The sequence below is a fragment of the Eurosta solidaginis genome, chromosome 5 (genome assembly GCF_040869045.1).
Source record: "Eurosta solidaginis isolate ZX-2024a chromosome 5, ASM4086904v1, whole genome shotgun sequence".
Classification (NCBI taxonomy): domain Eukaryota; kingdom Metazoa; phylum Arthropoda; class Insecta; order Diptera; family Tephritidae; genus Eurosta; species Eurosta solidaginis.
The window spans coordinates 236,691,116-236,718,069 of NC_090323.1; the positions used below are offsets into that span (position 1 = coordinate 236,691,116).

Consider the following 26,954-nt stretch of genomic DNA (forward strand, 5'->3'; position numbering starts at 1 on the left):
CTGAATTGCCAGAACGTGTAGTGAGATCTGATTGTTATAATAAAGAAAAAGTGAGAATAGCTCATAAACCAATAACTACTTTAAAGAATATATTTAATAGAACTAAACAGAGAATTCCAACACCCGAACAAAGTAACGTAGTTTACAAAATTCCATGTAACGGTAAAACGGATGAGCCATGTAATAGCATATATGTGGATACAACAAAAGGAAAGTTAAAAACCAGACTGTCACAACACAGGTCTGACTACAAACAGTCCCACAGCGCAAACTTTCATAAAACAGCCCTTATGTCTCACTGTAAAAGTACCGGGCATTCTCCTAACTTTAACAGGGCAAATATACTTGTACAAGAACAACACTACAGAAAACGTTTTACATTGGAAATGCTTCACATAATCAACGTACCTACTAACATACTAATGTACTATAAAACGGATATAGACCACAGCGCATTGTACAGGTATTTGTTAGAGAGCAAGCGACAACAATAGACACATTAGACGGATCAGATATTTATCATGTATGTGATTTTTTGTTTACAAAATTTTTATGTTGTACATTGTTTTATATTGTGATGTTGTTAATAGTGTCCTGAGGATGGTTACCGAAGTGTAACCGAAATATATTGACAAAAAAGATGAAACGTTTGTGTTTTAATTTGGACCTTGAGCCGGCAAAAAACATAGATTTAAAATAAACCTCTCCTATACGTATTGGATTGGGTAATGCTGTTCCTCATTTTGATGTCATGAGAAACTTCAATCTGTTTTTTAATCAAAAATGGCAACCTCATAATGACAATCGAATTACATTCTTTCTTATAACGAGGGCAGCTCAGTTATGGATTATATACGAAACTGATTTAAATATGCTTTAAAAAATGAGTATAAGTATTTCAAAATAAATATTTTGTATTTTCTAGTTAGCATACTTTTAGTTCGAGATTGTAAAAAAATGTAAATGTATGCATGCAACTTAAAGTAGAAACTAAAACAATAAAATTAATATAATACTTGCTAAATATTCTCAGCCTGGCTTTTATTATAATGTCGTGTTAATTTTTTAAAAAAACATTTAAATTTGTTCGTGTCTAATACCCATTTCACACAGAAATTTAATGGAGTAATAATTCTGTTTAATTTAATAATAATTTTTTTTGTTTTTTATGCTTCATTTACGAACATCTTTCAGCATGATTTAATCACTAGAGATTTGTTCCTTAATGTCAGCAGAGCTTTGACACTCCCAAATTAAAGTATCAGGACGCGAGTTGCTTTTACGAGGCAAAAAAAGCGGGAAATAATTCTATCCCCCTCCAACGTCCAATATTCCACGTCGCAAAACGGAGTGGCCGTGGATTTGATCGGCTAGGTTGAGATAATTTGCAGTTCAAATTTTTATACAAAGGGGAATGGGTGAACCTTCTGTATCTTGTAGTGGAGTGCCGTGGTTGACTGTACTATTATAGTGCTATGCATTTTGTGGAAACCATGCTGATGATTGGCTAGGCGAAGATTCGCAGCAAACTGACGGAGCTGGAAGGTTTCCAATGTCTTCGCTACTGGCGAATGTGGTGATACCGTTCGTTATGACTCACCTTCGTTGACTGGTTTTTGAGGCTTGAAAACGTGCTTCAGGTAGCTTACTCCCTCAGCGCCAAGGTGTTTTAGCATGGGCATGGCCCAGGTACAAGTACAAATATGGAACTGTGAGGAGGTGGAAAAGCAAATATCCCGACATAAAAACAATGAGGCACAGAAGAACATCCGACTTTTAAACAAGGAGGCGAAACGATGCATCATTTTTACGGCAAACTTTTAAATATAAATAAGCTTTTGGCATTGACAAATGCAGTTTCACCTGGTGCCGCTATAACTTAGTTACACTTCACTTCAAACGTTTCTCAGGTTTTATACGGACGACTCTTTGTCATTGTCTGCTCTAGTATTATTTATTACAATATGGTTCAGTGGAGGCGACTATGGATGCTATCAAAAGATCAAGAACACGAGACAAAATTTTCGCGAACATTAATGGTGTTTCCGTTATATTTACCAACTGAATGTATCAAAGAAAATTAAAAAGTATGCTGTTTTCCTATAGTCACCACCCTTGATAGCGGAGGAAGGAAAGGAAATGCCCTTACTTAGCTGGGAACTTTAAGAGGATAGTGGTTTGTTATTCATTGGTGTTTCCAAATGCCTTCGGTTACCATTCACAAGAAAAATCTGAAGAAATAATGAAAAGTATGATCCGAAAAGTCACCCCCTTCAACCGGAGTAAGTTCTTATACACAGACTAACTTGAAGCTTTTCAATTAGTTTCGCAATTCCTTTGAGGAATGGAATGGGAAATTTCGATTACATTTCCCATTCCTTTCGAAACTACTGGGAAAGAAATTAAAATTGCGCAAAGTATTTTTTTTCCATTACAAACAAAAAATTTTTTGTAATTGATCCTCAAAAAACGGAATTACTTTTGATGTTTTTTTTTTTGGGGGGAATTGAAATGTAATCAATTCCTTTGCTGTGAAGAACGGGAATTGATTACTTTTTCCAAATACTGAGGAATGTAAGCCATCATCCGGTGGCAAAGAGCTGAGCATGTAATGTAAATGCAACAACAACGATTTGAGCCAGATAATTTGTTAGTTACTTGTCTTTAGTTTGGCAACCCTGCCTTTAATAAACCTACTTTTTCAAAAATATACGTCGCTGCTTAGCCTTTCGCCGTATGAGTTGAATGAAAAACAGCGGCGACATCTGCCTATCACATTTCACGTGTGCGAAAATATCACGACATCTGCGTCTCAAGTCTCTCAATGATCCAGAGCATTCCCGTGAGAATTGGACGTGAGCCGGAGCTGTAAAACTCACTGAATGACGGCAGTAATGGTCAATGTAATGGAATTGAATTTACCCAGCTGGGTATGTACATATATACTACCTAATGTTTGCGCTTAAGAAGATTTAATGTATCAATCTCTATATCTATAAAGAAGAATGTATGTTTGTATGCAGCTTATGAACTGCGAAGCCACTCCTCCGATTTTCTTCATGTAGATTTTAATATTTAATATACTGTTTTTCGGGAATTGGACCAGGTACCGATCTATTCGAAAAAATTTTCTTCATGGTTCGATGTGCTTGAAATTTTATATATATACATACGTAGGTGGTCCATTGCCTAGATTGGTATTGCTGACATATTTTTTCAGGAAATGGATAAGGGACTGACTGGGACAGCGAGCAGGACTGGGACTGGCAAGGAGAAAAGTGGGCTTTTGCCAAGATTAGTATTGCCAACACTTTTTTCCGGGAAATGGACAAGGGACCGACTGGGGCTGGGAACAGAACTGGGACCGGGAAGGAGAAAAAACTAAGAAAGAAATGTAGTTAGACAAAGATAGAGAGATAGGGATATTTTGAGCGGAGTATAAGTGAGGGAAAATGTGGATAGGGAGAAAGATACACATGTAAAGAGAAAAGCAGAGATAGTAGTGAATAAAAGAACAAGGAAAAAACGAGAAAGAGGGGGGAGGGAGATTAAGAGCTAAAAACTTCTTAAAACTTATGCAGATAGACGCAAGTTAGGACAGAACAACGTCTGCCGGGTCTACTAGTATTAAATAAATTTTCCAAAAAATCAGAAAAGTAATACTAAGAGTTTATGTAGTTCAGTACCTATCTGGCCAGTGTTAATTGTTTAGCTCCTATATCTGCTACAAATATTTTTCATTATTATTTGGGAGCAAGATGCCTGCAATTGTCGAAAATTTTGTCAACCGAGGAAAGCTCTTGCGTTAAATCATGATCTTACAGCAACGAAATATGTGCCTATTTTATTATTTTGCGTTAATTATTAAACACAATATATTTTTGGTTGTCATTTGTTACATTGACAGTAAAATCCGACATACAACACAAAATGGAGTCGATTTTTCACTCCATAAGCCATTGTGGATAAGACAAGTGTGATATGTTCTGCATAGACGTCAAAATTCAAATAGAATGGATCACGTGATTTTTAAATTGACTATCGTGATCTCATCCTGTATCCCTTTCTATCACCCACTGAAGTTAGCCGACCGCGTGCGTCGCCACATTGAATATCCTGTCAAAATGCTGCCTAAACGCTAAAAAGTAGTCATTTTGAACATCCTGTCAGGCAGTTGACGGATAAGATATCACACTTGTTTTGTCCACAATGCCATAGGCTTTCAATAAAGCAAAAATGAGAAAAATAAGAAATTTTATTTAGTATGGAAGATTGAGCTCAATAAGGGCTGCCATGTAGAAAACTTGACTAATTCATTAAGCCTCCGTGTGAAATTGGCATAATACATATTGGTATAATTTCATCATAAAAAATTACTAACTTCTTAGAAAATATCTTAACTATTCTTACTCATACGTTTTCATATTATTTTTCTAAATTGTAAATTGACTTAATTCGTTTGATAATTTCGTTTTGTGTCTTATTTTTCATTTCGCAGTTTTTCTTCTCGTAATCTATTATATCTAATGCCATGACTTTAACACCATTCATTGTATTTATGCATGCATTTAATTTCTTAAAATATTCTTAAAATGTCGTTACTTTGCCTAAACGCATGCCGAGCAATTTGCGTTGCTTCTTTGCGCTTAATTTTGTCCAAATCGTGCTGCTGCCTTCGACAAGCAGAAATTCATCACATAAATCATCCGGCTGCTTAACGTACGTAAATTCTTCACAATGGAATTTCTCTGAACGTGAATCGCCTGAAACGAAGCCGCTTTCGGGGCGTGACAATGATGTCGTATGCCAAGGTAATTGCTGAAACCAGCGTGCCACTTTTGCTGTCGATGATAGCTGCATTAAATATAAATCAAATAAAAAAGAATTTAATTTATTGAGTGAAAATAAGAATATTAAGTAGGCAATAAACAGTAAATGACTCTAAGGAAATCACGCGTAATGTACTTAAATCGATGATATTAACTGAGCGCTAAACAGGAGGGAAGTTTTAAGATATGTTTAGGCTGACGGCAGAGTGGTCGCTATAAGTTATGCTATGTGAGGAGTGATTTTTATTTCCATATACTTTACAAGCTCGAAACGTTTTTGGCACCGTGACAACTTTTACAATTTTACATAAAAAATCATTTTCATAGCTTTCTATCTTTTGTTATAGCAACGCTTCTCGCTTCCACTCTGTCTCAGCCTTAGAGTAACATGATGTCCCGACGGGATCTTAAAGGTGGCTCGTAATGCGGAGACTAAGTTGTTCACTCGTAATTCATTTTGACATAAGAAACCCACTTAAAGGCCTGCAAACTAAGCGGCGCAACATGTAGCGGTGGCCGCGCTAGACCTTTTGCCGGTTTGTATTAGTTTCTCTAAAAGAATACATGCAAAGAATATTTTGTCGCGTTATGTAGTGCCATTATGCGTGCCATTACCTTCAATAATATTTTATTATTCAAAATTTTTTTAATCTCTTAAATTTTTAAAAACTCGAGGAGTCGAAAAATATGATTCGCATTTACAACTTCTCTGCAGCGAATAACACCATTTCCGCAATAGCGCAGAATTATCTTATTGGGAGACGTTACTTGTTCTAATTCTGTCCCCTCGCTGAGCTTTCAACTGTGATGTCCCACAAAATGCCAATTGTCCCCCTGTTCAGACCTTTTGAACGCATTTTTAACTGGTTCAGCCGTAGGTTGCTCTAAATAGTCGCTGTCTTTACCGTCATAAACACCTAATTGGTTTGTGTCATCGGTAGGTATCTGTTTGAAAACAAACCGATGAGATGTCTATAATAATTGGTCGGTAACAAATTTTTAATATTCAAAAAATAAATTGACCACTCTCTGATAACAAATTGTTAATTTTTATACCCAGCTGTACTTATACACAGGGTATTATAACTTTGATTTGATAACGGTTTGTTGTACAGCTATAAAGGAATCGAGATAGATATAAATAAATAAATGTAAGGCACGATAACCTCCGAAGAGATTTAAGGCCGAGCTTCTCTTCCAATTTGCGTCGAGCTCCTCTTGATTTTCCCTACAAATTGGACGGACGGGACCTACATGTTTTATGCCGACTCCGAACGGCAACTGGTTGGCAGATGAGTTTTCACTGAGAGCTTTTCATGGCAGAAATACACACGGAGCGCTTGCCAAACACTGCCGAGGGGTGACCCCGCTTAGAAAGATAGAGAGATATATACATCCATACATCAAAATCATCAGTATCGAAAAAAAAAAATTGATTGAGCCATGTCCGTTCGTCCGCCCTCCGTCTGTCCGTCCGTCCGTCTGTCCGTTAACATGTAACTTGAGTAAATATTGAGATATCTTCACCAAATTTGGTACACGAGCTTATATGGACCCAGAGTAGATTGGTATTGAAAATCAGCGAAATCGGATGATAACCACGCCCACTTTTTATATATAAAACATTTTGGAAAACACAAAAAACCTGATTATTTAGCCAATAATATACATTTGACGTGTGGACTGATATTATGACTCTTGATAAAAATTTTAAAAAAATTTGTAATGGGGCGTGGCACCGCCCACTTGTGATAAAATCAATTTTACAAATATTATTAATCATAAATCTAAAATCGTTAAACCTATCGTAACAAAATTCGGCAGAGAGGTTGCCTTTACTATGAGGAATGCTTTGAAGAAAAATTAGCGAAATCGGTCAAGGACCACGCCCACTTTTATATAAAAGATAAAAGTGTCATGGACGAATAAAATAAGCTATATCTTTGCAAAAAAGAACTTTACATCAATGGTATTTTATTTCCCATGCGGATTTATAACAATAAATAGGGAAAACTTCAAATTTTAAAATATGGTCGTGGCACCGCCCCTTTTATGACTAAGCAATTTTCTATGTTTCGGGAGCCATAACTCGAAGAAAAATTTGTTCAGAATAGAACAATATGTATATGTATGATTGCGCAGCCTTGCAACATTATTAAGCACACAAAACAAACAACAACAGTATTTCAAGTATACAGCTGGGTATATAATGTTCGGTTTCACCAGAACTTAGACTTCCTTACTTGTTTCATAACAACTTGATCATTTTTCGATAACAAACTTGTCGATAAAAAATCTTTAGCGCGCGGATAAAAAATTTGTTGCACTACGCTAACAAATAAGCAACATTCCCATAACAAATAAGTAACCCTCCGATAACAAGTTCATACATTTTTGATAACGTATTCATAACTTTTCGATAACAAATCGATAGCTTTTCGATAAAAATCAATACATCGTCGATAAAAAATCGATAAAATTTTCCTTTTCTTTTCTTTACTTGACTTTCTTTATCGTAACCGTAACGATTTTATGTTATCAAAGCACCCGAATCATTTTAGGGATACCAGAAATCTAGTCGGGTCTGCATATTTTGACGATGTGCGCCACCTAGCGAAATGGGAGAATTTTAATTTTTAGAATAGGAATTTCCAAACTAATCGATTGCAAGTTTTCTCATGTTCTACATGAATATCTCGATCCCAGTCCCTTATTGAAACTTTTGTATTAAAACTTCATAGTGACTTAAGCTAAGTTCAAATTGGGCCCTAAGCTAGATACGTTTGAAGTTTGGGTTATCGAAAAAAAGTTTCAAAATTCGTGCGATTTTTTTTATGTCATGATCTCTAATCGACCTAGGAGAGGGGACAGGATGGCCCTGAAAGTTCAATATAATCGTAGTTCGTTCCCAAAATGGGCGGGCTTGTACCTTAATGGTGCTTGTTACAGGATTTATATACGGTCCACGATAACACTACCCAAAATCTTCGGGGAGTGTCCTTATCGCTACAATAACAACAACATTGGCACTAGATTTAGTACTACGACCATACAGAGCAGTGATTGGAAACGCTCTATCTAGCAGCAGATTTGTACATATATAGCATTGTTAATGCAACATTTTTGTGGCTACAAACCATAACAGGCAAACGCATTTTTCATAGCTTTTCAGTACTTGAAATCAGGGAAATGATATGAATATGAAATTCATTCGATAGATATAAGGAAAAAAATTCGAATTCAGAGCTTTGTGCATTTGGCCAAGGAGGTTGAAATACTCGCTGGACGGCGGATAGACGTCCAAAACGCTTTGGGAGAAATACAAGGAGACTGCAGTTGCACATACTCCGTCAAGCAGGAAAGACGTAGACGAAAGCACTGGGCTGCACAATTTCTAAGATAAGGTGCAAAGCTACGATATTAGACTCAAAAAGTGGCTCATTTCTCCGAAGAGAGAGGGTTTAAGGCACACGATGGACATACTAACTGTACACTGCTTTCTGGCGTCACATATTTATATGTTAGGCCTCTTCAATTACAGCAGGTGTAGAAAGTGCGAGCTGCAGGGAGAAACGGTTGAGCGTTTGCAGCTTTCTGCAATCCACGTGAATTTTAACGGACCTTAGACCTTTTGAATATTGAGTAAAATCATAATTTCCCACAACACTTGCATTTATTAAACTTTGCATTTCACGACTACCTACAAAACTTAACTCAAACACTTACTGAAAATTAAGTAATTTTTTTTTACCTTTCGTGAACATGAAATGGTATATTAAATTTGGTTCGATGTTTGTAACGTTGAGAAATATAGAAGATAGACTCACCATTAAGTATACCGAATTGATCGGGGCGACGAACTGAGTTGATATAACCATGTCCGTCTGTCCGTCCGCCCCTCTGCCCGTCCGTCTGTCTTTTTGAACGCAAACTAGTCCCTCAAATTTTGAGATATCTCAATGAAATTTGGCACAAGGATGTATTTTTGTAATATATTAGAAATTTGTCGAATCCGGTAGGATCGGACCACTATAACATATATCTCCAATGCAACCGATTGTTCAGATAAGACGATTTTGGTCATTCCTGCTGTAATTAATGAAGTATAAACGTGAAACTCGGTGATATATATTTTAATATATCATAGAAGGTTCTCTGAAAAAATCACTTTGATCGGAGCTATATATAGTATATATCCCATACAACCGATCGTTCAGATAGAAAGATTTTTGGCAATTTCTCCCTTATTTCCAATATAAAAACGTGAAACTTGGTGATATATATTCTAATATATCATAGAAGATTTCCTGTAAAACTAATTTCGATCGCAGTTATATATAATATATCCCATACAACCGATCATTCAGATACGGGGGTTTTTTGGCATTTTCTTATATTTATCTTAAAATCGTTTAGGTATTTACATCTGTTCACTATATATTTCTTATCTTATATAGCGCATTATTTGGAGATTACGAATGGTATAAGATTATTTTTCAGCCCCATTCATGAAAGGTATGAAGTCTTCGGCACAGCCGAAGACAGTCCCGTCCTTACTTGTTTAATATTAATTTGCAACAACTTTAAAAAAGTAGATGTATATTCCGCCGTGGTGTGATGGTATCGTGCTCCGCCTACAACACCGAAGATTCTGGGTTCACGACCCTGGCAAAGTAAGATACAAATTTAAGAAACAAATTTTTTCAATTAGAAGCAAATTTTTCTAAGCGGGCTCGCCCATCGGCAGTGTTTGGCAAGCACTCCGAGTGTATTTCTGCCATGAAAAGATCTCAGTGAAAACTCATCTGCCATGCAGATGCCGTTCGGGGTCGGCATTAAACAAGTTGGCCCCGTCTTGCCTATTTGCAGGAACAACGCAAATTGGAAGAGAAGCTCAGCTTAAAAATCACTTCGGAAGTTAACGCGCCTTACTTATTTTTTATATTTATATTTGAACAGAACAGCATACTGGGGAAACCACGTTAAAACAAGTAAGGAAGGTTAAGTTCGGGTGTAACCGAAAATTACATACTTAGTTGAGAGCTATGGTGACAACATAAGGGAAAATAACCATGTAGGAAAATGAACCGAGGGAAACCCTGGAATGTGTTTTTATGACATGTCTATCAAATGAAAGCCACTAAAGAGTATTTTAAAAGGGAGTAATCCCTAGCTCCATAGGTGGACGCCGTTTCGAGATATCGCAATAAAGGTGGACCAGGGGTGACCCTAGAATTTGTTTGTACAATATGGGTATCAAAATAAAGGTGTTAATGAGTATTTTAAAGGGAGTGATCCTTAGTTCCATAGGTGGACGCCGTTTCGAGATATCGCCATAAAGGTGGACCAGGGGTGACTCTAGAATTTGTTTGTACGATATGGGTATCAAATTAAAGGTATTAATGAGAGTTTTAAAAGGGAGTGGTGGTAGCTGTATAGGTGGTCGCCTTTTCAGAGATATCGCTATAAAGGTGGACCAGGGGTTACTCTAGAATGCGTTTGTACAATATGGGTATCAGAGGAAAGGTGTTAATGAGTATTTTAAAAGGGAGTGGGCCTTAGTTCTATAGGTGGAAGCCGTTTCGAAATATCGCCATAAAGGTGGACCAGGGGTGACTCTAGAATGTGTTTGTACGATATGGGTATAAAATTAAAGGTATTAATGAGGGTTTTTAAAGGGAGTGGTGGTAGTTGTATAGGTGGTCGCCTTTTCCAGATATCGCCATAAAGGTGGACCAGGGGTGACTCTTGAATGCGTTTGTACAATTTTGGTATCTAATTAAAGGTATTAATGAGGGTTTTAAAAGGGAGTGGCCCTTAGTTGTATATGTGAAGGCGTTTTCCAGATATCGCCATAAAGGTGGACCAGGGGTTACCCTAGAATTTTTTGTACGATGTGGACCAGGGTGACCCAGAACATCATCTGTTGGATACCGCTATTTTATTTATATATGTAATACCTGCCAAGATTTCAAGGGTTCTTTATTTCGCCCTGCAGAACTTTTTCATTTTCTTCTACTTAATATGGTAGGTGTCACAACCGGTTTACAAAGTTTTTTCTAAAGTTATATTTCGCGTCAATAAACCAATCCAATTACCATGTTTCATCCCTTTTTTCTTATTTGGTATAGAATTATGGATTTCGTTCATTTTTTATACCAAGATAAAGTGAGTTCAGATAAGTACGTGAACTAAGTTCAGTAAAGATATGTCGATTTTTGCTCAAGTTATCGTGTTGAGGGCCATGCGGAAAGACAGGCGGACGACTGTGTATAAAAACTGGGCGCTGCTTCAACCGATTTCCCCCATTTTCACAAAAAACAGTTAACGTCATAAAATCTATGCCCCTACCAAATTTCAAAAGGATTGGTAAATTTTTGTTCGACTTATTGCGTTAAAAGTATTCTAGACAAATTAAATGAAAAAGGGCAGAGCCACGCCCATTTTGAAATTTTCTTATATTTTTGTATTTTGTTGCACCATATCATTACTGGAGTTGAATGTTAACATAATTTACTTATATACTGTAAATATATTAAATTTTTTGTTAAAATTTTACTATAAAAAATTTTTTTTTTTAAAGTGGGCGTGGTCCTTCTCCGATTTTGCTCATTTTTATTAAGCACACATATAGTAATAGGAGTAACGTTGCTGCCAAATTTCATCATGATATCTTCAACGACTGCCAAATTACAGCATGCAAAACTTTCAAATTACCTTCTTTTAAAAGTGGACGGTGCCACGCCCATTATTCAAAATTTTACTAATTTTATATTCTGCGTCATAAGTTCAACTCACCTGCCAAGTTTCATCGCTTTATCTATCTTTGGTAATGAATTATCGCACTTTTTCTGTTTTTCGAAATTTTCGATATCGAAAAAGTGGGCGTGGTTATAGTCCGATATCGTTCATTTTTAACAGCGATCTGAGATGAGTGCTCAGGAACCTACATACCAAATTTCATCAAGATAATTTACTCAAGTCATCGTGTTAACGGGCGGACGGACGGACATGGCTCAATCAAATTTTTTTTCGATCCTGATGATTTCGATATATGGACGTCTATATCTATCTCGATTCCTTTATACCTGTACATCCAACCGTTATCCAATCAAACTTAATATACTCTGTGAGCTCATCTCAACTGAGTATAAAAAGGGCCGAGTATACTATATCACAGGTTGTGTGGAAATGTATGAACGGTGGTACTCCCAGAAAACATTTTGAGAACCATTTTTGTAGACAATCGAGATCTATAACTTTTGCTGAGTGATTTTTTGATAAAACTTACCGTTTTCGAGAAAAACTCAATAACCTAAAATTTTGAATTTTTACCTCGAATAGCTTTTTTTAGCTCAAATGTAATAGGTGGGGATTTTAAAATTTTTATTTTTTATGTTAAAGTAAAGGTCATCACCAAAATTTGGCTTTGTCGTGATTTGTAATATTTGTATGTCTAAATTAACCGTACTATACAGAGTTAAAAAAATTAGTACAGTTTTTGATGTTGCGTATTTGCAATGACGTAGCAAATACAATTGGGTATATTTTGTTAGTGCATTGTACAAATAGTCCACACTAGTTTGCAAATGCAATGATGCTAAACCGTTTGCACAAAATACCGAACTCCCTTATGTTGTATTTTAGTTCACTACTTGATATTCAGATTTATATTAATTTATAGGCAGTTTGACTTTTTTCGCAAAATATTTGCTTATAATATTGTTGTTGTATTTGTGGTTGCTAATTTTTTTCTTCTTTATAACATTACGTTGATTATGAATGTTATGGCTTGCAGCCACTTTTAACAGTGGATTTCAACTGTAAGCGGGAGCGTTTGCATAGCCTCTGCTGTATCACAATCTGGGACATCTGGTGTTATTCAGTCGCAGTTTTAGTAACTTGCTCATTGGTTCATGGCATATCAGCGCATAGTTTATGTGACTACGACGAGAGCTATATTTGAGTCTGTGAGTGCTATTATTGGTAAGCGTGATTGGGAATGGGAATCAGATGATATCACGGTTAGTAGTCAGTCATGGTTAATCCTTGCAAGCTGTGCCTGAAAGTTGCTGTGATCTTTCAGTAGCTGTGGCAAAATCATAGGTACGGGAATATTTGGCAACTCTATTTCCGTTATTGAAACGAGTTCAAAAACTGTAATGTTTATTAAAGTAAGACAAGATACCTCTTTCACACTGTGCTACGCCTTAGCTGTTGACATTGGATGTATTGGTAAATAAAAGAATTTAAAAAATTTTAAGTTAAACGGTTTTATTGAAAACAATACTTACATGAAGTAATACTAAAAGCTGTAAAATAATTAGGTAGGTCCTAGGTACTAGTCATCACACTACTCATCAATCTAGGGCGTTGATCAGACAATTAAATAAAAGCGTTGGGCGCGTAAAATTTCTAAAAAATATGAGGCGTAGCATAACCGGATTAAGGTTCAGTTGGTCTTACTTATGACTATCAATAGAAATTTGGCGCGTCCAACGCTTTTATTTAATTGTCTGATCAACGCCTTAGATTGATAAGGAGTGTGATGACTAGTACCTAGGACCTACCTAATTATTTTATAGCTTTTAGTATTATTATTATTTCATGTAAGTATTGTTTCCAATAACACCGTTTAACTGAAACATTGTTTTTTAATTATTTTATTTTCAAGTTTTTATTCTTTATTTAATTGCCTATTATTTCTCATTCTATTTAGTTCATTTAGTGACTCATTATTAAAAGGACTCTTTCCTGACAATTTGTTACAATCTAAGTCCTCAATACATAATCCTTCCAAAGACTTTACTCGACTCTACGCCAGGAGGGAAAAGCTTCCTCGAACTCCAAAATATTTTGATGTCACTTCTACCGGACTATATGTAATATTTGTTCCAGATATGAGCCAAATCGGACATCATAGGTCGCTTTCTATTCATGTATGTATTATGTGTTCCAAATATGAGCCATATCGGACCACAAATACGATTTTTTTGAATATCTCGATCCTTGCGCCACCTAGCGGCGATTTTTTTCATAGGTCGCTTTCTATTCGTGTATGTATTATGTGTTCCAAATATGAAAAAAATGGACCACAAATACGATTTTTCGAAATATTTCGATTCATGCGCCACTTATCGGAGTTTTTTCTTCTTATTATTGCATTGTCATCGGGTTCTGAAGTATTTTCCAAATTTCAAGCTTGTAGCTTATCGGGAAGTTACTTAAATTTCAATTACAAAATTCGTGCCAGCCAGCCTGTCAAGTCAAGCTAAATAAAACCGTTTTTTGTTGTCTTCCTGTTGTTATGTTGGCAGTTTTTCAAACACTGGGGAACTATGAATGTGAAGTGCCGTGTGGACATCATATAGCACCGTATTTTAAGAAACATTTACTGCGTACGTGTCGTTTGTTAATTAAATTGGCTTACAAAGGCAAATTTTTAAATATTTAACGTTTGAATAGGTTTATTGTAATTTTTGTACTTCCATCATTCTTTACCCTTTTACGTCCATGCAAAAAAAAAAAACCCATCTCCCATTGTGTCATTGTTTGTCTTCGCTTATACTCTGTACGCTCGTGGGTTTACTCAGATACTTAATTCTTTGGTTTATGATGTTCAAGGGCATTACTTACTCTTTATTTCCACGCTACCCTAAAAGAATGCTGCGCTGCACAAGAAGTAATAAATTACATCAAAACTCTTAGTGTAAGAAAGCATAAAATCGTAAAGGCTGTAATTGAATATTTTGAAATATTTAAGAACGTGACTACGCATGGTGTGATGAATGTTTTGAGGCCCATCAACAGAGTTTTATATGCGGTCGTAAATATTTCATTATCATATTTCAATTACGAAGCCTTAACGGCTTACACTTTATTTGCGCTGCCGTCATTAAACAATTTGCCTTTAATTAAGTGTGAAAATATATTGAGTCGCAAGTATGATGCATAACCTTTTGTATGTTGAGGTGGTTCGATCTCCGTACTTACTAATTAAAAACGCGTAGCATGTAATAACTGCTGTCAATTGCCCCACCTGTTCTTTTCAATGGAGTCTGATAACAGTTTGGGAAACCAATGACAATCAAGGGATTTCCTGTAAAGTAAAAGCTTCTCTCATATGTTATTAGAAATAGATGATTCCTCGTTCTAATAGATGGTTCGTAAAGGTGTGGAGCCTGTAGTAAGGTAGCACTTTATAAGCGTTCTAACTCAGCCGCTTACTGGGTCAGTTTTTGCTCTGTTGACATCCCATCGGTATAGTATTTCTCATTTTTTTTAGCGTCAGTTGGACAAATCGGACGACGGGCGAAAAAAGAGATAGATTTTAAATAATTCGTTCAGCAGAAAAGTTTTCCACCACTTTAAGCAGACTTACGTCTATGCTTTATCCTGCAAGAACCAGGTAATGCGGATAAAATAGCGATCCTATATCCATGAGTTAGCATGCAGTTCAAGTATTGGGGTCGGCTAAACTGATTGAAGTCATATAAATCTTAAACGGTTAGTGATACTAGAGAAGAACATATGGTAGCAGAGGACGATGGTGGCCCCATTCCGCTTGAAGGACCAGGAGGAAAAGATTTCAATTCCCTTGACGTGACCAATTGATGCTAGTTGGCTGAGCGAAGAAGGTTAGTGGGGTTTTGGTTAAAATCAGCGTATTTATGAATCTGAACATTGAGACTTTTTTCTGTTTAGTTTCAGTAGTGACGACATATCAATTGTTTGTCTGCAGAATGTAAATAAGAAGTTTTCGCTACGTGTACAAAATGATCTTTCAAGGCCGCTCCCATCACACATATGTATGATAAGTGAAAGGAGAAATTTATTCCACGATAGCGCGCACCATGCGTCAGAAAAATTGAATGCAAAGAACTGTTTGGTCTAGCTCTGCCTCCAAGAGGGATAAGGAAACATCTCCATTAGCACTATGATGAGATCCCGCACCTGCTCACGCAGCTATTTGATCCAGAGATATATTACGAGGCCCTAAGCCAAATCCACGCAAAACCGGTAAACGCCTTTTCTAGGTCGCGCCCGGTGAACCTCGGTTATCAATATGCACTATCTTCCCTTGCATTAGCAGAAAGAAGACTACCATGGAGAAACCAATCAACCTGGCTCAAATTTTTTCTTATGTGTCCAAAATCAACCCTGAAAAACGTAGTGTATATTCTGCATGCGATGTGTCCTCACGTGACATCTATGGTCCACCATCCTATAGTCCAATCCTGTTAAAACTGCTAGTTTCCTTGGACTCCACTTTGATTGCAATTTGTGAGTTCTTGAACCCATTGAATGGGTCGAGGCACTTCCAGGCACAACAACAACAGATTGCGTCATGGAAAAGTTTGGATATGAACACAAAGTAAGCCTTATTTTGCCTTTAATTTAAATTAAGACTTTGTGTTGGTAACAGAGGTCGCCTCATTTTTTACTGTTAAGGGGAGGTCTTACACTTAAGCTGCTTGTTGTATTCGAATATTCATTTGATTCACTCACCCAATCTCATGCATATAAAGTTTTATTTTAATAGAACGGAACAGCCAACTGGTACCTGTGTTATATTAAAAAGGCTGATTCCGCGATAGTTGGCGCAGTTTGCATGATCCCCTTTCTTGTGGACGGGGCAAAGAATGCTTAAATTCCAATCGTCGGACAAGTACTTGTCCGACCATATTTTGCAACAAAGAAGCTGATGAATGCGCCTTACCAACTCATCGCTGCCGTATTTGAATAGCTCCGCAGGCAATCCATTAGCGCCCGCGGCCTTGTTGTTTTTTATCTGGTTATTGCTTCCTCATAATCGGATGGGGGTAAATTGACTCTATCATCATCGATTGCGGGGTCGGGTTCATAATGCCTGTGCGGTACAACCCAGTATCCATACTCCCTACATTGTTACCTATTTGATATGTCCACGTAGAATAAACATGCAGGCAAAAGAGTTGAAGTGAACTGGTAACAGCAGTATATCGCCATTTAATATCGGTCAAACGGAATATATGGTCCGATGCCTGAGCTTCGAAGGCGATCTTGGGGCCACAATTGTGTCGGTTACAAATTAGTGGAAGGGGTAGGGTCTGATGTTTACTGTGCCGATCCAGAAATAAGTAGTCCAACAGACTGCCAGATTACTGCAGCGTTTTCAGGCGGAAATTATAGCAGTGAGAAAGCAGCAGAAATTCGAGAGGAAGCGTGCTTGAGCTGTAATCGCGACAATATATATATTGATAGTCAGGCTGCGATTAAGGCAATAATCTCACACAGTACTTCCTCAAGAAGTGTTCTGGAATGAAAAGAAGCATTAGAGAAACTTCGCTCAGGCCGGCCCATACATCTTTACTGTGTTTCTGGTCACAGAAAGTAACGAAAAGGCCAATGAGTTGGCAAAGGAGGGTGCAACACTCACTGAGTCGACGATAGACGTCCCAATCCGTTTGGGAGAAATCAAAACGAGACAGTAGTTGCATATGACCCATCAAGCAGGAAATGCGTGGACAAAAGCACTGGGCTGCACAATTTCTAAGATCATGTGCAAAGCCTACGATATTATACTCACAAAGTGGCTCATACCTCTGAAGAGAGAAGACTTGAGGCTCCAGATGGGCATACTAACTGGACACTGCCTTCTGGCATCACATGCTTATAAGTTAGTCTTCGTCAGTAACAGAAAGTGCAGGAAGTTTGGGATGCAGGAAGAAAAGATTGAGCACGTTCGGTGTTCGTGTCGTTCGCTCGCCAGGTCAAGGTTACAGCTATAAGGAGCGGCAGAGCTGCCAGATCTCGAAGCACTAATTAAGCTGGGTCCTAGAAAACTGCCAGTATTTTCCAAGAGGGCGCTACCTGATTGGGGATCTTCCGTTTGGTCGTCAAACAAGCTCTGTTAACACTATGGACACATTCAGTCTATGTGAGGTCTTTATTGACCGGCCAGTGCAACATAACCTAACTGGGGAAGCTTGCACACTAATAAACACAACTATAAAGTACATTTTTGTGACGGACACGGCTATTCAAAGGTATTTAGTTTTGCCCAAGTAGTGTCAGAGTATTCACACTTTTTCTGTGGCATATATGTACCTCGTTAATTTAAATATAAACCATAAGTTTAAAATAACCACAAATATTTAAAACTTAATACTTTATTACTATATCTGTTATTTTATAAGTTTACAACAGTAATTATTTATTATATTATTTATTTTATTTTATTTCAAGTAAATTTAACCGAACTAAATTAATTATTTTATAAAATATGCATGACTTTTTTTTAGTTCACTATTTTTTACTATTTACAAGACTTTGAAGAGTGATATGTATGAGTGTGATAAAATATGGACTGAGTATTAAACTATTTTTTAGTTAAGTGTTTATCGTTAATGTTTTGCAAAACCTTCCAAGTTCCACCATATGCCAATTGGTCAACCCCGATATTCTGTATATCATAGATACCATCAGGGAGACTGTTGTACAATTATCCTATAAGGAGTTTTGCAAAACAGTGACTATATTGTATATGTGTATATTCAATATATATGCGAATCAGACCTGTAAAGTACTGAGTACATACTTGTGCTAGTACCAAATAAGTACAAGTACTCCAGTACTTAAAATCTAAGTACAAAGCATAAGTACTACAGTACTTGTACTTCGAATCCGAAAGTACAAGTAGATATACTTACGATTAACTTGCCAGTACACGAAAGTACTTTTTCTGATAAAATATGTCAGTTTGAGCATATTGAAATCTGTTCATGTATCATTAAAACACCATAAAACTCTTCTTCAGCCATTTTGGCAAAGTTAGGTGATCGTAAGGGTGCTGGTTGACCCGCTTCAAAACCTTCCAATACTTATCAAAGTACTTCGAAAGTACTTACAAGTACTTTACTTGTACTTCAACAATTCAAGTACAAGTACCTCCATACTTATACTTGTACTAATTTTTCGAAGTAAAAAGGTACTGATACTTGTACTTGTACTGGTACTTTTTCTTTGCAGGTATGATGCGAATATATATGTTCTAATCAAATAACTGCTTATATTAATTGAGCTTTGTTTGCAATTCTTTTTTGTTTTTTATTATTATTAGATTCAAAGTTTTTTGTATACCGTCGGCTTATATTCAATACTTTCCATCAGCAATGTTAACGAAAACCAGTTTTAGGTGGCAAAATTATCTCTGACTCACCTTTCATATACGACATTAATTCCAGGCTCAAACATTAGATCAAAAGGTATTTATTCATATTTTAAAAATTTCACTATCAGCAATGAAATATACACATTTCCAAATGCAAAACTCTATATCAGCATACATTTTAATATTTTTATATCCATATCCATATCATTATTAAGTCAATGTCAACAACAAAGGGAACAGTTATATTGCTCGGAGTCAAATCCACATTACGTAACTTAATATCGCAGTCTGGATCTTCTAGATATCCGATTAAACTCTTCAAGCTCTCTAATGAAGAGCGGCCAATTTAAGATAATTAGATCTCCGAAATTCAATGTAAAATTTATCATAAGAGCGGAGAGTTCTATTTGCAATTTTTAAACATATTTGTATTAGAAGAACTGCACAATCAATTGCACGAGCGATAATGTTGACGACAAACGTTAAATTCGTTCGCAAAATGTTGATAAGCAGCACCTAGCAGAATAGGGTGGTAAGGGGTTCCCCAAACATGAAGGTTGAAGAGCAAATCGAATGAATTTAAGTGGAACTCTTTCAAATATTGCCGAGCGTATGCAGCAGATGGGGTTCCAAATGACAGATCCATACTGTAACTTAGATTGTACTAAAGAACTATACACAACTTTTCTAGTCATCCACATCCAAACTTCTTGGCGCTTCGCCGTAAGATAGCTAAAAAAGCAAGAGCTACACATGAGCTATAGTATGTAGCTGAAAGAGTACTCACAAATTTCAATTTATCGTTAACATCTGGAATTTTCTTAGATGAATGGAAAACTAGTTTTATTCTATATATAAGAGCGGTAATAAAAATGATGCTAAGTTGGAATCACTAAACTGTTGAATAAATAACACCACTATTCAATAATGCAAAATGGTCTTTATTGAATTACTTCACAATAAATAACTCCACTATTGCTCGACATATAGCATGCTTATTCAATACTGATTGTAGCGCCTCTACTATTGCTGCCTTTTGTACTCTTTGATTTCCTCGTTGCATCTTTTAGGCGCTTCTGTTCTAGAATCTACTAGTTGGTTATCTGTTATAATTATAACTACAGATGTACGTGTATAGCTCTCATATGCGCGTGTGTTTGTGAGCGACACTTCCAGAATTATAATTTCATATCTCAGATAAGATATCTGCATGTGTTTGTGCGTTGCTTCTCCGCTGCGTGTACGTACATATGTGTAGACCTAATGATTGAATTATTGATTGCAACAAGTCACTGCTTAGCATCGGCTTAGAGATGGCAGTACCCCTTGGTGTTGCTAATATTCGTAACAATATTTATTTACGATATTATTATTGGCTATATCGATTGTCCCATGATTTTGGAGCCTTTGAACTTTTGTGTTTAATCGCGGAATTTGCGGTAACATAACATGTTTCCTGTTGATCAGTTTAAGTCTAATTATGCTCTAAATGGGCCGATCGCACGCACCCTAATTGCCATCAACTCATTAGACAATGATCATTACATTGATTTTTCCGTATCCCCTTTTGTTTTAAAAATTTGCTATTCTTGCTATTATGTTAATTTTTTAACACTTTTTACTTACGTCTAAGAAACTTTTGTTAATCTAGTCTGCAAGATTATCGTAAATCATAGACTGAATAAAGAAATATGAAATATGATATTTAGAAAACATGGCATGCTAGCAATTTACCACATTTTACACTACATCCGAAAAACTAATATTTTCTTTGCTCTGCGAAAAGCTCCATCAGCTATATTTTTCTAAAAATAATTTTCACTCGTATAGCAAAAAGCACTAACTAACATATAACCTTAACTAAATTGTGTTGATAACAAAAAACTGTTCTGAATACACGGCGGGATTTCTCATAACCCAATGCGAGACTTCGTATTAAAAGTTTACAATATAGCTGTCAAACCGGGTTTTTTTCTCTCCTGTAAAGCTGGGTTTTTGCTGTAAGAGGGTACTGAATATAAGCCGACGATACGTAGAAATTATTCTGTAAAGTTTATTAATACAAGTTTCATTAGATTTTAGAAAATTATCACTAAGCTTGCTGAAGGAATATCTCTATATAAAACGTTTTAGAAAGTACCTTTTTGCATCCAACACTTGAATTGTAATATCTTGATAAGCTTTATAGTAAGCATATATCGGTTGCTGAGAGAAATATCACCCTGTCTTGGATGCCGTTTCGAAAACACCCTGTCTCAGAAAACGTTTGAATTGAATTTGTTTCAAAAACTCCCTATATGTGTACAAATGCAATACATTTTCACCAAAGTTGTGGTGTTTATGAAAAACATTTTGAAATAGGGCAATTTTCTACCGAATTCTAATAAAGGGCGCTATTCAAACGTTTTCTGAGAAAGGATGTTTTCTAAACAGCATTAGAGATAGAGTGATATTACACTCAACCATCGATATAAAAAGAACTAATTAGTTATGTATATGTGGATTGGTTCATGTTGCTTAGCTTAGAAGATATTAACTATTCTAAAAAGGTAGATTATATGTTTAACAATTTGTTATAAGATATGTAAATTTATTTTATTACAGGTAACTTTTTTGAATTGTTTTTTTCTTTTGGAAAAAAGTGGAGGAAATTATTTTGATAACAGAGACCGACACGTTTTAGACCCAGAACTTTTCTGAAGGCCGTCGATATGCTCAATGTGATTCCGGCAGCAGATTTTTTAAATTTATTTCCGTTTTGCGAGATATCTATATTGCAAAGTGCCTAAACGCGTTTTCCAACTACAATAAACCCTTCACTTACTTACTTACTTATTTGGCGCCCAACCGTTTAAACGGCCATGCTCGTCGTTATTATGCATCCCGATAGAAAACTAAAAAAATTTTGAAATTGCTACTTACATCCTATTTAAATGCGTAAGTGTGTTTTCTTTACAAGATCAGCAGTTTCAGGCTAGTTAAATAAGGCTATACATTTTTTAATTTTTTTTGACATATACAATTTTGCAATGTGACCATGTTATTAAAAAGGGCGTCCATTTACGAGTGCGTTAAGACTTTTCTAGACCTGCTTTAAGATTATATTTCCGGCTGGTAAAGACCGTGGTGTGTTAGTTGCGTGCGCCTACCAGACTGAAGATCCTGTGCTAACGCCCCAGGCAGAACTACATCAAAATTGTAGCAACAAGTTTTTTTCAATTAGAAGCAAATTTTTATAAGCGGGGTTGCCCCTCGGCTCAAAATCGCGCCATGTTTTTATTTATTTTTTTTATACTCAGCTGAGCAGAGCTCGCAGAGCATATTAATTTTGTTCGCATAACGGTAATCCGTAACGGCATAAACTAATCGAGATAGATATAGACTTCTATATATCAAAATGATCTGGGCGAAAAAAGAAATTCATTTAGCCATGTCTGTCCGTCCGTAAACACGATAAATTGAGTAAATGTTGAGGTATCTTAATGAAATTTGGGCACTCATCTCAGATCGCTATTTAAAATGAACGAAACCGGACACTGCTACGAAATCGGACTACAACCACGCCCACTTTTCCGATATCGAAAATTTCGAAAAACCGAAAAAGTGCGATAATTCATTACCAAAGACGGATAAAGCGATGAAACTTGGTAGGTGGGTTGACCTTATGATGCAAAATAGGAAATTAGTAAAATTTTGGACAATGGGCGTGGCACCGCCCACTTTTAAAAGAAGATAATTTAAACGTTTTGCAAGCTGTAATTTGGCAATCGTTGAAGATATCATGTTGCCATTTGGCAGGAACGTTACTCCTGTTCCTATATGTGTGCTAAATAAAAATTTGCAAAATCGCATGACGAGCACGCGCACCTTTTACAAAAAAAATTTCTTAAGTAAAATTTTAACATAAAATTAAATATCTTTACAATATATAAGTAAGTTATGTCAATATCCAACTCCAGTAATGATATGTTGCAACAAAATACACCAATAAAAGAAAATTTCAAAATGGGCGTGGCTCTGCCCTTTTTCGTTTAATTTGTCTAGAATACTTTTAATGCCATAAGTCGAACAAAAATTTACATAGATTCTATAACGATCACTGTTTTCTGTGAAAATGGGCGAAATCGGTTGAAGCCACGACCAGCTTTTATACACAGTCGACCGTCTGTCCTTCCGCTCGGCCGTTAACACGATAACTTGAGCAAAAATCGATATGTCTTTACAAAGCTTAGTTCACGTACTTATCTGAACTTACTTTATCTTGGTATAAAAAATGGTGGAAATCCGACTATGACCACGCCCACTTTTTCGATATCGAAAATCACGAAAACTGAAAAGATGCTATAATTTTATACCAAATACGAAAAAGGGATGAAACATGGTAATTGGATTGGTTTATTGACGCAAAATATGACTTAAAAAAAAAACTTTGTAAAATGGGTGTGAAACCTACCATATTAAGTAGAAGAAAATGAAAAAGTTCTGCAGGGGGAAATCAATAGCCCTTGGAATCATGTCAGGAATACTGTTCGTGGTATTACATATATAAATAAGTTAGCGGTACCTGACAGATGATGTTCTGGGTCACCCTGGTCCACATTTTGGTCGGTATCTCGGAAACTCCTTCACATATACAACTAAGGGCCACTCCCTTTTAAGACCTCATTAATACCTTTAATTTGATACCCATATCGTACAAACACATTATAGAGTCACCCCTGCTCCACCTTTATGATGATAATCCCCTTTAATACCTTCGATTTGATACCCATGTCATACAAACACATTACAGGGTTAGCTTTATTTTTTCTGGGTGATTTTCTATTAAATTATGTCCAAAGCTCTTAGCTGAGTATGTAATGTTCGGTTGCACCCGAACTAAGCCTTCCTTATTTGTTTTTTTTTTTATTATATTAACTCGGCCCTCCGAAATAAGTGTGCGATTGCAAGTTTTTAGCTTAAGTAAAAGTTCCACATGTCTTTTAGCGCAAACTTCCACCAAGTGGTACAAAATTTCTAAATATCTCGACCCGAACGCCACCTATTGGAATTTTTCCCCTATTTTATAATCGGGTTCTCAACTACTCATGAAATATGAAGACTGTAGTTCACTCTTTTCTTTTTTCCAACTGATATGTCACTAGCCCAACGGGAAAGTACTTAGAATCCGATCCTAAAATTCCGAATCTAATATGAATTTTCTAATTATCTCGACACGGGAGCAACCTAGCGGAATTTCTTTCCAGCACCAGCAAACGGAACTTTGCAAATAATAAATGTTGGCATTTTTGCATGAAACTTCAAATGCGTCGGTCTATTACATTGTTACCAGATAACAAGTAAGAACGGGACTGTCTTCGGCTGTGCCGAAGACTTCATACCTTTCATGAATGGGGCTGAACAATAATCTGATCCCGTTCGTAATCTCCGAATAATCGGATGTATAAGATAAGAAATATATAGTGAACAGATCTACATACCTTAACGATTTTTAAGATAAATATAAAATAAACAAGTAAGGAAGGCTAAGTTCGGGTGTAACTGAACAAAACATACTCAGTTGAGAGCTATGGAGACAAAATAAGGAAAATCAATCTGGGGTAACCCTGGAATGTGGTTGTATAACATGTGTATCAAATGAAAGTTATTAAAGAGTATTTTAAGAGAGAGTAGGCCATAGTTCTATGGATGAACGCCATTTAGGGATATCGCCATAAAGGTAGACCAGGGCTGCCTCTAGAATTTGTTTGTACGATATGGGTATCAAATGAAAGGTGTTACTGAGCATTTTAAGAGGGAGTGGGCCTTAGGTCTATCGGTGGACGCCTTTTCGAGGTGTCCCCATTAAGGTGGACCAGGGGTGATTCTATAATGTGTTTGTACGATATGGGTATCAAATGAAAGCTGTTAATGAGTATTTTGAAAAGGAGTGATCCTTAGTTCCATAGGTGGACGCCGTTTCGAGATATCGCCATAAAGGTGGACCAGGGGTGTCTCTAGAATGTGTTTGTACGATATGGAAATCAAATGAAAGGTGTTACTGAGCATTTTAAGAGGGAGTGGGCATTAGGTCTATAGGTGGACGCCTTTTCGAGATATCGCCATTAGGGTGGGCCAGGGGTGACTCTAGAATGTTTGTACGGTATGGGTATCAAACGAAAGGTGTTACTGAGCATTTTAAGAGGGAGTGGGCATGAGGTCTATAGGTGGACGCCTTTTCGAGATATCGTCATTAGGGTGGGCCAGGGGTGACTCTAGAATGTGTTTGTACGATATGTGCATCAAACGAAAGGTGTTACTGAGCATTTTAAGAGGGAGTGGGCATTAGGTCTATAGGTGGACGCCCTTTCGAGATATCGCCATTAGGGTGGGCCAGGGGTGACTCTAGAATGTTTGTACGATATGGGTATCAAACGAAAGGTGTTACTGAGCATTTTAAGAGGGAGTGGGCATTAGGTCTATAGGTGGACGCCTTTTCGAGATATCGCCATTAGGGTGGGCCAGGGGTGACTCTAGAATGTGTTTGTACGATATGGGTATCAAATGAAAGGTGGTAAGGAGTATTTTAAAAGGGAGTAATCCTTAGTTCTATAGATTGACGCCTTTTCGAGATATCGCCATAAAGGTGGACCAAGGGTGACTCTAGAATGTTTGTACGATATGGGTATCAAACGAAAGGTGTTACTGAGCATTTTAAGAGGGAGTGGGCATTAGGTCTATAGGTGGACGCCTTTTCGAGATATCGCCATTAGGGTGGGCCAGGGTGACTCTAGAATGTGTTTGTACGATATGGGTATCAAATGAAAGGTGGTAATGAGTCTTTTAAAAGGGAGTAATCCTTAGTTCTATAGGTGGACGCCTTTTCGAGATATCGCCATAAAGCTGGACCAAGGGTGACTCTAGAATGTTTGTACGGTATGGGTATCAAACGAAAGGTGTTACTGAGCATTTTAAGAGGGTGTGGGCATTAGGTCTATAGGTGGACGCCTTTTCGAGATATCCCCATTAGGGTGGGCCAGGGTGACTCTAGAATGTGTTTGTACGTTATGGGTATCAAATGAAAGGTGGTAATGAGTATTTTAAAAGGGAGTAATCCTTAGTTCTATAGATGGACGCCTTTTCGAGATATCGCCATTAGGGTGGGCCAGGTGTGACTCTAGAATGTTTGTACGATATGGGTATCAAACGAGAGGTGTTACTGAGCATTTTAAGAGGGAGTGGGCATTAGGTCTATAGGTGGACGCCTTTTCATGATATCGCCATTAGGGTGGGACAGGGGTGACTCTAGAATGTTTGTACGATATGGGTATCAAACGAAAGGTGTTACTGAGCATTTTAAGAGGGAGTGGACATTAGGTCTATAGGTGGACGCCTTTTCGAGATATCGCCATTAGGGTGGGCCAGGGGTGACTCTAGAATGTTTGTACGATATGGGTATCAAACGAAAGGTGTTACTGAGCATTTTAAGAGGGAGTGGACATTAGGTCTATAGGTGGACGCCTTTTCGAGATATCGCCATTAGGGTGGGCCAGGGTGACTCTAGAATGTGTTTGTACGATATGGGTATCAAATGAAAGGTGGTAATGAGTATTTTAAAAGGGAGTAATCCTTAGTTCTATAGGTGGACGCCTTTTCGAAATATCGCCATTAGGGTGGGCCAGGTGTGACTCTAGAATGTTTGTACGATATGGGTATCAAACGAAAGCTGTTACTGAGCATTTTAAGAGGGAGTGGGCATTAGGTCTATAGGTGGACGCCTTTTCGAGATATCGCCATTAGGGTGGGCCAGGGGTGACTCTAGAATGTTTGTACGATATGGGTATCAAACGAAAGGTGTTACTGAGCATTTTAAGAGGGAGTGGACACTAGGTGTATAGGTGGACGCCTTTTCGAGATATCGCCATCAGGGTGGGCCAGGGGTGACTCTAGAATGTTTGTACGATATGGGTATCAAACGAAAGGTGTTACTGAGC

At 37.0% G+C, this 26,954-nt stretch overlaps 1 protein-coding gene across 1 annotated transcript in view; it reads right to left on the bottom strand.

The window, feature by feature from the left end:
• Window positions 1-3,617: 3,617 nt before the first annotated feature.
• The window catches only part of LOC137252876 (capon-like protein), a 682,759-nt gene continuing 659,422 nt past the window's right edge, over window positions 3,618-26,954 (bottom strand). Inside the window, exon 10 of the mRNA XM_067788997.1 lies at window positions 3,618-4,854. Within this exon, the coding sequence (XP_067645098.1) occupies window positions 4,588-4,854 (267 nt within the window). The 3' untranslated portion in view covers window positions 3,618-4,587. The remainder of the gene's footprint in view (window positions 4,855-26,954) is intronic.